This window comes from Thermobia domestica, chromosome 7, assembly GCF_964235325.1.
Source record: "Thermobia domestica chromosome 7, izTheDome1.hap1.1, whole genome shotgun sequence".
Taxonomy (NCBI): Eukaryota; Metazoa; Arthropoda; class Insecta; order Zygentoma; family Lepismatidae; genus Thermobia; species Thermobia domestica.
Window position 1 is genome coordinate 6,459,531 of NC_137460.1, and position 14,991 is coordinate 6,474,521.

Below are 14,991 nucleotides of genomic sequence, written 5' to 3' on the forward strand. Positions count from 1 at the left end.
ATATATGCGCCAGAATGTTTAGTTTTATTATTAATAATAATAATAATAATAATAATACTTACGTCTTTCTCTGAAGCACTGGCTTTTTAGATATTTCTTCGCATTGTTTGCCTATTGCTGTTTTTGCACATTTTCCTCACCGAAATTAACACAATTGTGTGTTTTTTTTTTTTCACTTTAACCACTTTTGTATAAGTTGTGCGACATTTTGCAATAGCAAAGTTAAGTTTTTATTTCGACACCCTGAAGACGTCCAACCCAAGCAACTCTTCTGAACTTCTTTAATTCATCAAACATCAGATATTGCTCAGAGATAGTCACACACTACAAGTGTTTACTATTGTTTTTCACCCCCTTCTGTTAGCAATTTTTCCTCAAACATTTTTCATCTAAATGAAACCAAAACAACAAAGGAAAATCATTGTTTTTACCCCTCCTTTCTTTCTTTCTTTCTTTTTCTATCCTGAAGGTTAAGAAAACTAGCTCCTGAGCATTTATCGAAATCCATTGATCATTGCTTTCTTTAATACCAATTGTGGCTAGGAGTGGTAGTATTAAAAGGAGTTTTCCTGTTACAATTAATGCTATTGGAAACGGCAGTAAATGATTCAGAATAGGCGACGACAGGTCACGTGTTTTGTTATTTTTGTCGAGGTGAATGATTTCTTGGGCTCAAATATGTCCATTTCCTCTTAACCCTTCAACTAAAGAAAAGTATATATATATATATATTTTTTTTTCGGAATTTCCTTTTATGATCAGAAAGGAACTGATTCTTTTCAGTATTGCCTGGCTCAGTCTGCAAAGGCTTTGGGTCAAAGAAGATATGTGAAAATGTGTTCATTGCTGTGTCAAACACTAGAACAATAACTTCAAGGTCACCATATACATCCTTACTCTCTTTCCTTTCTTCCGTTCGAACAGCAGAGATTCTTGGAAAACTCGATTTCGATACACTCAAAATGCAAATAGATTTAAAGAATAAAGACGATGTTGGAGAATACAGCTTATCTAGGAACTGTTTAGTAACATATTTTGTTTTGAAATGGAGTACATGAAAGGCAAGAGCTGTTTCTTCTTAGAAAAAAAAAATACAAAAAAGAGCGTACTGAAGTACATGGGAACCCTTTGAAGGGGCTTCCCCCTTCCCTATGCCACTTTATAGACTTATAAATCTAATCATTTGAATCGAATAGAATCTAACTTACAATATTAATTCCTAAAAAGCATTTTATTATTTTATTTATTTATTTAATTTATTTTTATTCTAGCTAATTCTTCCTCAACCAATTAACTGCCCGAAGGAGATATTTGACCTGATGCGCGAATGCTGGCAGAGAAATGAGACTGATAGGCCTAACTTTAGAGAAATTCATCTGTTCTTGCAACGTAAAAACCTTGGGTACAAACCAGAAGTAGATTGAGAATGTGGAGAATATAATATATCTTCCTAATAAATAAATAAATAAATAAATATAATTAAGTAAACAAATGTACAACTTCCATTGAAACTTGAAGATTTCGTTTGTAGACTCTGCAAAGACATTGAAATGAGAAGAGTCAACAAGTTATATTATAAAAGAACTATGTATATTCTATGGAGAGCGGAATAAACGAACGAACAATGCATTTCGTGTTTGTTTTTTTTTTTCTAAAAAAGACACAAAATAACGGAGTGTGATTTTTAGATGTTATTATTATATGTGTGGAAGACTGAGTGTGTGTGCGTGTTAAACTGTGGCACATGAACGTAACGTATCATTAATATACTTAGTGCCTGCAATGAAAGGCGATTCGATAATTGTTAAACATAACAAACTTCCCAACCAATATTTGTGAGGAAAAACACAAAAAGAACTTTTAAAATTAAAATTTAAAAAAAATAAACTCATATTAAAAGTTGCTTCCCTAGTGAATATATATACATACCATTGTAAAAAAAAAAAAAATCCCACAATGAGAGTTTGGCACCCCTTTTTGCAAGTTACCCTTTTTTCACACAATGAAAGAAATAAAATGTACTAATGTATTCTATTGTTAACTTGTTTGTAAAAATGCTTTAAGTATACTTTCGTGAAAAGGAAAGTTAAACTCACTCATTGAGGAACACATTCCCAGGTAGTTTTCTCCGGAAGTTGTGTGTAATTAGGAGCGCCTGAAGAAAATTTTCTAGGGGAGACATTTCCATGGTTACTGTATTAGTCTGGTATTTAATATACATGGTTTGCTATATTACGTGTACATTTTGGGTGTGCCAGGAGGGGCCAGGGCCCCCTGGTCCCTCCTTCGAGCGGCCATGAATGTAATTCTTCTCGGTTATTGTGCGAGGTTTATATTTATTAACACGTTGCATTACAAAAGTTATTTCTCACGTATCAGTACTGTAAACTTTTTTTTTCTTTTAAGATCTGAAGAAATTATGTTATTACTGAGTAAGCATTTATAACATCGAATTTATTATGATACAATTAAGAATTATATCAATTCTACCGAATTTAAAATTGAGAAAATTTTAGAGTAATAGTAATTTTTTATCGACCTAATGAATATTAGTGTTCAAAAAAGTAAAAAAGTAAATTAATAGCCATAGGTCTTATTGCAGAAGCAAAACTTATGTCTTGTGAAAAAAAAAAAAAAAAAAAAAAGTTGAAATTAAAAGGAATAAGTTAATTAACGAAAATTACTTTGTATTTTTCTTATGAATATGCACTGTATACGAGATTCAATCAGTAAATAACGCTAGTTGTTCGTTAGTGTGACTAAAACAATACTAAACTGAATTGTCATATACAATGACAGGAGGAAATAACCTTTTTTAATACACCAGAATCCTCTATTGGTGCGAATTCGTTATAGTCGTAGTGTGTTATAGAATTCGCACCTATAGAGGATTCTGGTGTGAAAAAAAAGATTGTTTCCTCCTATCATTAGTATCACAACCGTTATAAGGTGTTCGATATATGGACATACGATTGTCCAATCAAAGCAAGGGGCTGTGGTACAACCCACGTGGTTCGAGACGAGAACACCTACCTGGAGAGTGAGTGGTTGATCTTTGAAGCGGACCTGGTGACGTTGTAGTTAACGTATCGGTAAGATATGCCGGAGGTCCCGGGTTTGAGTCCTGGTCCAGTCACTTTTTCACTCTCTGTGTGTTATAAACTGAATTAGTTGTTTCAAAAGCGATACTTGTAGCATTCGTTTGACTTTCACATAAATTGATCAGTTATTAATTCTAGAGAGCGTAAAAACTGAAATAAATCTTATTAACGTTACACGTTGTATTTACAATATCAACTCAGATACAATAAGCTGGCTAACTGCTCAAGTGAATTGGAAGAAGATAGTGTCAGCTGTAGGTCATAGTAAGTTTTCTCGGGCTATCAGCCAGGTGAAGATATTGACATCCGACATTTCGAATGCAGACATCGCATTCATTTTTAGGGATTGTAATAATAAAGAGACCGGAGACGTGAGTATGTTTATATAGCGACTATTTAGTGGCAGAGCTATGAATGGGGGTTTTGTGATTGGCTGAGAGAAATGCAGACTTCTGATTGGCTGAGGGATGCTGGCTCCTGATTGGCTGTTGTTATGTCTACGAGAAATGGCTTTGTTGAATGTTTGTTTGTGTTCCTGAAAAGGGCCAACCAAATAGGGCTGAGTTGAAAATTGGCCTCAGAAACCTGCATTTGTCTCAGCCAATCACAAGCCTCCACTCATAGCATTTCCCCGAAATAGTCACTATATGTACATACTCACGTCTCTGGTCTCTTCACTACAATCCCTGACGATGAATGCAGTATGTGCAATCGAAACGTCGGATGTCAATATCTTCACCTTGCTGATAGCCCGGGAAGATTTATTAATACAACGTTACCAGGAAAAATTCAAGTCTTTCTTCAGAGTAACTTCTTATTCCATATCAACTCAGATAGAAGAAAGTGGCTAACTATCCGGGTGAAGTGAAAGAACCTTAGGCATAAGTCGTACAGAGCAACATTTTGCTCAAATATTTGTACTGCATTCGATAAATTGGAAAAAATAATATTTTGTATAGGCAATAAATTTTCAATTTTCTATTGTAAATCCTCGTACTTTTCTGTTAACATTTTCGATTTAATATTATTATGTTACGAAAACAGAGAATACTACAAGAGAGTATCAATAGAATTGAAGGTATTTTTTTGTAAGTGGTACTTCTAACGGATTCTAGTCTAGCTATGTTGTGCATATAGGCCTAAAATTATGTGGATAGATGTATATACTAGCAGCTGGACAATTTAACAATGTTGTACTTGAAGAGATAAGAAAGATATCTTTGGAAGCCAATTCCAACTTCCGTTTTTAACTCATGGGAATATGCTCTTCCAATTGTGTGGTAAAGCTATGTCACAATATAAAGCAATTGCTGTGCCTTTCTCTATCACCTTATTTTCTACCCGTTCTTCTAACGCGACAGTTTTTCTTATTTATTAATTACAGTTAAGTGCTGCTATTAGTAATGTTACTCCTGAATACCTAGGTAAATAGGAAAAAAATAATAATAATAAAGTTTCGGATCGGTATTTTGTAAACCTGGTTTCCTGTTTAATAGCATCATCTACGTAAAATTGAAAAAAAAAAAAGAAAAGAAAAAAGTATATTTGATGATAGCTTATACACTGTACAGGGTGTTTACAAAGTATATACACAACTTTTGGGAAATTATTTTTAAGTTCAAGTTCATCGAAATTGTTGTAATAGACATTTGTCGGGGAGCATAATTTTGGAAATATAAGTTACTAAAAGTTTGCGTTAACCCTTTGTTAGTTAATGTCAGAAACACAAACCATAGTACTTATGGTAATTTGATGTTTATACCACAATTCATGATCTATAAAAAGATCTAAATAACAGAGTAATAACAATTTGGCGTTCATGTGATACATCAGCAGCGCAAAAAGGATAAAGAGAAGAGAATAGACACGCATTTGACTATTTGAATATTCTATTATTGAAATAAAGCTTAACCAGTATAATAAAGAAATAGTCATAGACTACACATCTGTTAGATCATTCTTACTAAATGGGGCAATAAACCCACATTTTTTTGCAGCGTGTATTCCTATACGATGCACTTTTCACCACTTATTTTTTACAGCGCTATCTGGCTCAATTTGATTTTTTTTTAAAATCATTTTTCTCAAAGTATGAACACACAATTTAAAACCCTTGTACATCCAGGCCATAGTTAGAGTTAGTTATCATCAACTTTGGTTGAATCACTGTATATCTTACAAGTCTTATTTGAAACAAATTTATGCTTAACAGAAATGCCACTTCCTTGGTACGAGGTTCATTTAGTATTCCAACACTGAATGCTGTCAATATTGAATAGACTCTTGTAAAAAATAAATAAATAAATAATAATAAAAATCAGTGTAATATCCAAATAGACCAAAGATATTTTTGGAGTGGCGAAAAAAATGACTGTTTTAGCTAATATGAGAATTACTAGTTCAACAGCAGTGTTCAATGTTCAAAACTTTATTAAAAAAAAAAATAAATAAATAACGCTCCATGATTATATTTCGAGGCTAAGGCAGACGATGATGATGGTAATGAACGGAATGGTGGAATGAAAAAAGTAAAAGGAAACGGAAGAACCCAGATAAAATCCACCCACACGGTATTTATCTACCTGAGAGATCATATGAAATGTAAATCGTGGAAATTATTTATTGTTTACTGTCATAAATTTACAATGAAAATGCTACAGAAAAATAAAATTTAAAATATTTTGCGATTTGTTAATTTTAATGTGCAAATAACAATGCCCCTACTCATATCCCGGAATTCTGTGCTACATGACGTGAAAGTTGTCATACCCTGAGATTTCTTCCCCACTTGAAATACCTTAGAAGTTACTTTTACTTCATTTAATAGCATTTGGGTGAGCATTTGTAATTATTAAACAACTTATTTTGTAAAGTGTTATGTTTCCATTGTTACCAAGTAATTTACGAAACAAATTAGAAGCCATGGCAAGCACGGTAAAAGAAGATTTGATGTAAAATTGAACACCATTAATGTGTATACGCTTGTCATGTTTTATGAATAAATAAACAAGTGAAAGATTTTTCAACTAACTATTTTAATCTATTAGAACCTTTATTGGGACAGAAAACACTGCATCTATTTGGAACTAGTTTGTAGGAATAACGAAAACATACTTCGAAAGCGTCAAACTGATTTTAATGAAACGTAAGAAGGTGCTACCACATATCGAAATGAAACCAGGTCAATACAAAATATAGATTCGAAATTATAATAGTAATTAAGAAATATAGTTTTTCTTTTACTTCAAATCTTGGTTAAGACTGAGACAATATATGTGTGAAAAGACTAGCAGAAAACAAAAAAGCAGTATGTAACGTAGTGGTTAGGATGCTGTGTATGTTGGTATTGGTATATCATTATAAATTTTACAGATGAAATTCCACCATGTGTATATGTTTACAATTTAATTTGCGACTTACGAGTCAAAAATTAAAGAGCTTTGTATATAGAATTTAGTAGTAACGACAGATGATTAATATTTTCTGCTGATTGTCTTGCTAGAAAAGGAATGTCAAATTAAAAACAAGAAGAATTAGAAGAAGAAAACTCTTCTGGTATTTTATAAGATAAACAGTATAGTGTTCATAGAACAGTGTACGAAACTTTTCAGAAGGTTTTGAGTCCTTTTTCTACTTTTTTCTTCTTAAGCCCGTACGCTATTCAAGTAGTATTGTCTGAAATTATCAAGTACAATCTAATGTTATAATAATTACTATGTAACTTTACGTTCTCATTAGAAATTATTATTATTAAACTTTCAAATTGAAGCATATATGGGTCGGTATTTCTGTAATGTACAGGATGATTCAAAGAAACAGGAAATTTTGAAAATTATGTTGGCAAGAGTGGGCGTTTGGAAACACTGAATAACGTACGCCAACCTGTCAACGACATCCTGGCATTTAGTTATCATAAATGCTTCGAATGGTGCGCTTTTGCGATCAAAGCGTTTTACGAGTACAATAACAGTGTGGAGGGGGCACGTAGAAAATTCCGCCGTCATTTTTAATTTAGGACGCCACGATCTTGTTCCATTTGCAATTATATAAAACATGGATACGTAATTTCGAGCAAACTGGTTCCGCAATGAAAAAGAAACCTTCAGGCCGTGTGCAAACCGAACAATGTAACGAAGAGACTGCAGGAGTGTTTGCGTAGAGAAGAAGCTCACCAGCAAAATGCCATTTTAACCAAATAAACTGTATTGTATGTATTTTAAAATGTCATTATTTTTACTATTAAATGAGATAAATATTTTTAAGAAACTGTTTTCATGAAATTATTTAACTTTCAAAATTTCCCGTTTTTTAATCACCCTGTATTTTGCCTTAAAATGGTTAACAATCTAAGAGTTTGTAAGAATCATTTTCATGGATGTCTCTTTTCTTCCATATGATCTGTATAATTTTAGTTTCGTTTTTGTTTTTTGTTTTTTTTTTAAGAAAAGAACACAAGAAAATTCCACATTTTGATTTCTGTTCCTTGATTGAAAAATTTGGTATAAGTCATTGAAATACTGAAACATATTCTGTTTTTATGAATAAAAAAAGCTTTCAGGAATTTACGATGTTTATATTTCAATTTATTACTTCACTAGGTTTGCTATTCACATCAAGAGAAATTATCACTTCCTAGTAAGTGTTGAAAGTCTCATACGTTAATATATTTCTAATAACGTTATTTGAAAAGCAAGCGAAATGGTTATCAGTATAAGTCATAAAAGTTTGCGCTATAGATTACGATGAATATTTCCATTATCCACGAAAATATTAATCAGTATTTATTGTTATTATGTGCTATTCGGGTAATAACAAAATTAGGCAACTGGTTTGCACTGCTGTGTCCAAAAGTTTGAGAGAAAGTTTGTTAAGTTTGATCACTTTATCGAAGTTTATAGGTGGTCGAATTAACGAATTAAGTTTATAGGTGGTCGAATTAACGAATTTCATTTGTTTGGTTAATCTTTCATCGTATAAAATATAAAATTATCAAGAGTATTTCTTTAGTTTAGTTCTAGTCTCCAAAGCAAAAGTATATACAGGGTGTTCGGAAACAACATCAAACAAGTTTGAAAAATGAACCCTCAGACGAAAACATGAAAATAATTATAGACCAATATGGGTACACAAATATATCATTTCAGAGTTATGGCCCACCGAAAATTGATCGAAAAAGATCATAACTCGAGGACAAATAAATGATTGAAGAAAGCCTAAACTCCAATAGTACACCAGCGAAAATGAAACATGTTTCAATTTTCAGCTTTTTCTTTATCATTTTTCGTTTCTAGAAATCCTGATAGTTTTACTTTTATGCTTCTAAGGTGATCCTGTCGCTGCCATTGTTCCCCGTCCATTGGTGCATTTATAGAATATAGAGTCATAATAATCACTATGTTAATGTATAATAATAATAAAGCTAAAATACGAGGATAAGTCAAAAATTATCCGCAATTTTGACATAACTCTGCTTACAGTGCTCATACTGACCGCTGTCCATATTTATTATGCTGTTGTGGTCATGCTATGAAAGCTTGATGCTAATTCCTTCATTTGTCTTTCTTTTGTTGCAGATAGATCATGGCCGCTCCATTAGAAAGTGTGCACCAAAGAGAAACAACGAGCAGTGATCCGATTTTTGTGGTCGGAAGGTGTATCAGGAACCATGATTAATTTCCAGACGATATGCCACTTCATCAGCAGTCACTCGTCTGTCTAACAGAACCGTGTCACATGCACGATTAATATTGTCGTCATTTCTGGCTGTAGATGGTCGTCCGACTCTTTCCTCGTGCATAACACTTATGCGATCATTTTGGAATTTTTCAATCCATTTCTAGACACTCCGTTGCGGCAATACACTGTTCTGGTGTTGTGCCGAAAGTCTTTGATGGATTGCGGCCCCTGATACACCTTTCGACCACAAAAGCTAGATCACTGCTCGTAGTTCCTCTTTGGTGCAAACTTCTAATGGAGTGGCCATGATCTATCTGCAACAAAAGGAAGACAAATGAAGGAATTAGGATCAAACTTTCATAGCATGACCCCAACAGCATAACAATAAAGTAAACGAGGACAGAGGTCAGCATGAACAATGGAAGAAGAGTTATGTCAAAATTGAGGATAATTTTTGACTCACCCTCGTACAAACAATAGTTACCGAAAATTTGGATAAAAATAGAAAATACCTACCAAGGTAAATATTTTATTTTTCTTTATTACAAATTGTGATCTATATTCCATTAATGCATCAGTGGGTGGGGAACAGGAGTGCTGACAGGATTACCCTAAAAGCACGGAAGGATAATCATGAGGTCTTCTAGAAAAGAAAGTAGATAAACAAAAGAACTGAAAACTGACATATGTTTCATATTCATTGGTAAACTACTGGAATCTAGGCGTAGAATAATCACGTTCTTTTATCCGACGTTCACCAACAGTTTGTTTTTAAGTTATGATTGGATTTCGCCCCTTTTTCAATGGGTTACAATTCTTAAAAACGCATTTGTTTAGCCATATTGGTCTTTATATATACATATTCGTGTAAAGATTTATTTCCCAAAGTTATTTGGTATTGTTCAAGTAACTCTGTATATATAAGTTGTTCTGATAAACTTAACTGAGGTGCAATTTATCATAATATTAGGTTTAAAAAAAGCTGAATGTTCTTGAAATGATCAGACAAAAATTCATGGATAATGTACGGCATAAAAAAAATTAACACGTATACGGTTTTCTGTTGTTCTGAATATCACTATTTCCACTTCTTCTATATTGATTTAAGATTTACTTTTTCTTCCCTAGATAGAAAAATAGAAAAGTGTTACAAGTTTTATATACTGTACATTGTAATTTAATTATTTATTTTAAAAAAAGAAAAAAAAAAGCATTAGAAGTGATCAGGGAAAACTTAAATGAGATATGTTGTTGTAATCAAGTATCATGTACATAATGTTATATATATGGTGCCTAGAATTTGAAGAAAAACTAATAATATAATAATAATAATAATAATACTGCACTAATAATAATAATAAGTAGTAATAATAATAATAATAACGATATACCTATATAAATATTAATTGCATTACGTCAGGTCGCACGATACAAAAAAGAACGTGCATGTTATGTTTGTGATTATGTAATTATACAGAACACAGAAGGTCATATCAAACTTGGTAAAAAAAAAATAATGAATAATAGTTTAAAAAAAAAAACAAGTGAAGATCGATCGAGTATAGCATTCTATGTAAATAGTTATAAGAAATAAAAACGGAAATTATTAAACAAAGAAAAAACAACTTGTATAAATGTATCGTTTAATGTATGTTGATCGTACAAATGTTTAGATACAAAGGATAAAAAAAAAGTTTTTTAAAAGAAAAAAAAACAAGTGCTTAAACTTTATGTGAAATATTGCCTTCTTTTTTCCGTTCTTTCTCGTATGTAAGTGAGATTGCGATGACCAATTTTTGAAAGTGAATATAATAATAATAATAATAATGATTATAGAACGCTGAGTGAAATGCACATATCTTCCTTGTTCTATTTTTTGGGTTATTTTTTTACATAGATATTCTATAACCTTATTATATAGTATGAAGAAGAAAGTCAAATCTTTTTCATAGTGTAAAAAGAAAAGAAACCGCTCTTTCTGCCGTGTTATATACATATATATATATACTACAAGTAAATACATAATAATGTATATATATTTACATTTTATAAATTCGCTTCAAATTTCCTCAATTTTACAATTTCTATTTTTTTTTTAAAAAAAAAAAAGTCGTTTGATAAAGGAACATGACACATTAGTATAATATTATTATATTTTTATTAATGATACAGTTTTAAATTTATTACCAACATTAACTATTCAGACGTAAATATACTACGGAATCAAAAAGTCTATGTATGGGGTTTATTCATCTTTCTGCGTTTACAGTACTGAGTTCATGGCATCGCTAAAAATACACTCATAAATTTGAAGAATAGAGTAGAGTCCCGAAAACTCGGTCTAATGTGGACCGAAGGGTGGCCGAGTTTGTGAAAATGCCAGGTTATCGAGAATGGGGTTAAAAAAATAATAAGTACGAGTGTTTCCTCAGAAAATACAGTACTGTACTTGTATGTATTGGTTACTTGAGAATACAACAGAGAATAAACTGCCCAATTACCCTTAAACAAAGAAAAAGTACGTACTTTATAAAGGCATAGAGCCTTTACTACGAACAATTTACCTGATAAGACAGACCTCAGAAAAATACTTTATGAGGACATAAAGCTGTCTTTAACAGGTCTGCGCGCCGGCTTTTTTCACCCTCCCAAGGTGTGGCCAAGGTATCTGGACTACGAGTTATCGAATGTCAAGTTTTAGGGACTCCACTGTAATAAATTTACAGAGCAGTACACGATACTAATACTAACATATAACAAGTTCTGATATGAAAGTTACGGGATCAGATTCTTTCTGACAATATTCAAAGTGACACTTCTGATTACCTTTTGTAAATCTAACCTATGGTATTTTACAATACACTAGCTAAACAAGTTTATATTCTATATCAAAATAATATGCGTTATAAATAGCTAGAAGGTTTTGCCATGTAATTAAAAAAAATCCTAAAGATAGAACCTTAAAAGGTAAATAACAACTGTTGGTATTTTAAATCATGTACAAAAATTGATACAGAAAGTGAGCATGACACACGGATAGAAAAACAAAACAAAAACATTAAGGATTATTAATCACAATAATGCATAGTTTTTTTTTTTTTTATGCGAGAATGTTTATTTTACAACGTATGGAATAGTTTAATTTATACAAACCCATTTCTGGTTCTCAGAAATGGTTTATTAAACTCATAGTATAATTTATGAAACGATCAACGATACACCCTCGCCAACGTTCGCTTAAAATGATAACAAATTAATGATTCAAGAATATTTTCTTTTATGTATACAGGGTGGTAGGTAACTCCAACGACAAACTTTGGGAGGCGATTCCTTATACGAAATAAAAGAAAAAAGTTCTAATAAACATGGGCTTAAAAATGCCTCCTTTCAGAGTTATGATCCACTGAAAATTCGAAAGGTCATTTTTCAAAACTCCTTAACTTAGAAATTATAGGACCTATCCCAAGAGGTGTAAGGAATTACACAGGAACTAGTATGTTCTCTATCTAAATATCTATGTTTTACCATCTTCCGTTATCGGTGAAAGGAACTGTGAAAAGGAAGTTGAAGTATAGGGATACTCCTCCTTTAAGTAATAATCGTGCGTTTGTTTCGCTGGTACCGGTGAATTCTGAAATATGGATATTTAGATAAAGTGTATACCAGTTCCTGTGTAATTCCTTAAACCGCTTGGGATAGGCCCTATAGTTTCTAAGCCAGGGCGTTTTGAAACGTGATATCTCGAATTTTCGGTAGTTCATAACTCTGAAAGGAGACGTTTTTCGACCCGTGTTTATTAGAACTTTTTTTCTTTCATCTCGTATAAGGAACCACCTCCAATAGTTTGTCGGTGGAGTTACCTACCACCCTGTATATATTGTTTGAATTTCGTATATGAAGATAAAACGCTCTTGTAAATGTAATTATTTTTAGAAGAAAATTTAAATGTGACCAGTGCAGGCTAATAAATTTGGACAATAAATTACTGGTGATTTTTTCCCCATTTCCTTTTCAAATACAGTCATTATATTTAAAAGTACATACTTCAATTTTTGTACATAAAATATTATTATTATTATTATTATTATTATTATTATTATTATTATTATTATTATTATTATTATTATTATTATTATTATTGGGAGCACAGTCGCTCAGTGGTAGAATGCTTACCTCTGGTGCGTGGTGTCCCTGCTTTGATCCCGTCAAGTAAGTTCGTGGTGGACAACACCGTGCTCTTGAGTTTTCTCGAGGTACTCCCGTTTCCTCCCACTTTCTCATTTTACTAATTATTCCATCATTATTCACTTGCTTTAATCATTGTCTCCCTTAGTCTAGCAGGAACAACCGAGGGACGTTAAACTCAAAGATTTCTTTTTTTTATTATTTGGAATTCAGGTAGTTTTGGGGATATATTAAAAAAAAAGTTGTAACATTATTTTGTTGTCATTTTTAAGCAGCATTGATGAATACTACTTGTCCTGAATATAAGCGATACATTAAAAATATATCATGTGATTATAAATATACTCATGTTGTCTATATTTTATTTTGAAATTATTAGAACAATCCAAAGACAACAATCAGTTAAAAATTGCTATGTATTTCTGCCATCTACATTTCATTTTGAAATTATTACAACAATCGAACAACAACAATTAGTTAAAAATTGCTACGTATCTATGTTATCTACATTTCATTTTGAAATTATTACAACAATCGAAAGACAACAATAAGTTAAAAATTGCTACGTATCTATGCTATCTACATTTCATTTTGAAACTATTAGAAAATCGAAAGACAAGAATGGACTAAAAATTGCTACGTATCTACATTTTATTTTGAAATTGTTAGAACAATCGCACAACAACAATTACTTAAAAATTGCTACGTTTCTATGCTATCTACATTTCATTTTGGAACTATTAGAAAATCGAAAGACAACAATGGGTTAAAAATTGCTATGTATCTATGCTATCTACATTTTATTTCGAAATTATTAGAACAATCGAACAACAACACTCAGTTAAGAATTGCTACGTATCTATGCTATCTACATTTTATTTTGGAACTATTAGAAAATCGAAAGACAACAATGGATTAAAAATTGCTACGTATCTATGCTATATACGTTTCATTTCGAAATCATTACAACAATAGTAAGACAATAAGTTAAAAATTCCTGCGAATTAGTTTACCGTAGCTAAAATACCATGCAATATCTACATAAGAAATTATTACTGTGTCATATTGTTATTACTACAGATCATACATTAAAAAAAAGTTTCTTTGAGGTTATTTGGAGTGAGTTATAAAATGGATAGTTCACACATGCGATGTATTGCTGCTGCTTTTTTTCACATGTGGTTAATATTAAAAGAAAAAAGAATAAATTTGCTCAAATTTATTGTGTCAATAATTAAATAAGGAATAAGTTGTTCATTTTTTCGTCGCCCTGGTATGTGTGTATGATATTGAAACAAAAAATAAAATAAAATAAAATAAACTATTTGTTTTACCCTACACTAGGGTGTTAATATAATGACTGATTTTGTTGGTATATAAAGATCAAGTTTTCCTGATAATTAAAAAGAAAAAGCAAAACAGAAAGATCAACATATACATGTAGAAAGAAATTAAGGTTACAAATTTAAAAAAAAAAGGCTTTCTATGTGTTGTAATATCCTGCTATTCAATTTTTTTCATATTTCCACTTTTATACCTAGCTCAGATGTTTTCTTTTCTAAAACCCTCTGGTTGTAAATGAAATAAAGCAGTATGATAGACTCATGAGTTTTATTTAACCTTTTTTTTTAAAAATAATATTTATAAGGGCAGATGGGTCAGTGGTACCAGGTGGTGATAGATTCATGAGTTTTATTGAACCTTTTTAAATAATATTTATAAGGGCAGGTAGGTCAGTGGTGCCAGGTTGTAATAAATTCATGAGTTTTATTTAACCTTTTTAAAATAATATTTTTAATGGAAGGTAGGTCAGTAGTGCCAAGTGGTGATAGATTCATGAGTTTTATTTAACCTTTTTAAAAATATTATTTATAAGGGCAGGTGGGTCAGTGGTGAAGGATTCATGAGTTTTATTTAACCTTTTTCAAAATAGTATTTATAAGGGCAGGTAGATCAGTGGTGCCAAGTTGTAATAAATTCATGAGTTTCATATAACCTTTTTTAAAATAGTATTTATAAGGGCAGGTAG

General features: G+C 31.5%; 1 protein-coding gene across 2 annotated transcripts in view; it reads left to right on the plus strand.

Annotated features, from left to right (window-relative positions):
• The window catches only part of Ddr (discoidin domain-containing receptor 2), a 934,573-nt gene extending 920,010 nt beyond the window's left edge, over nucleotides 1-14,563 (plus strand). For both annotated transcript variants that reach the window (XM_081764059.1, XM_081764060.1), the window contains exon 19: nucleotides 1,272-14,563. In XM_081764059.1, coding sequence (XP_081620185.1) covers nucleotides 1,272-1,424 — 153 coding nt within the window. In that variant the 3' untranslated portion in view covers nucleotides 1,425-14,563. The remainder of the gene's footprint in view (nucleotides 1-1,271) is intronic.
• Nucleotides 14,564-14,991: the final 428 nt, after the last annotated feature.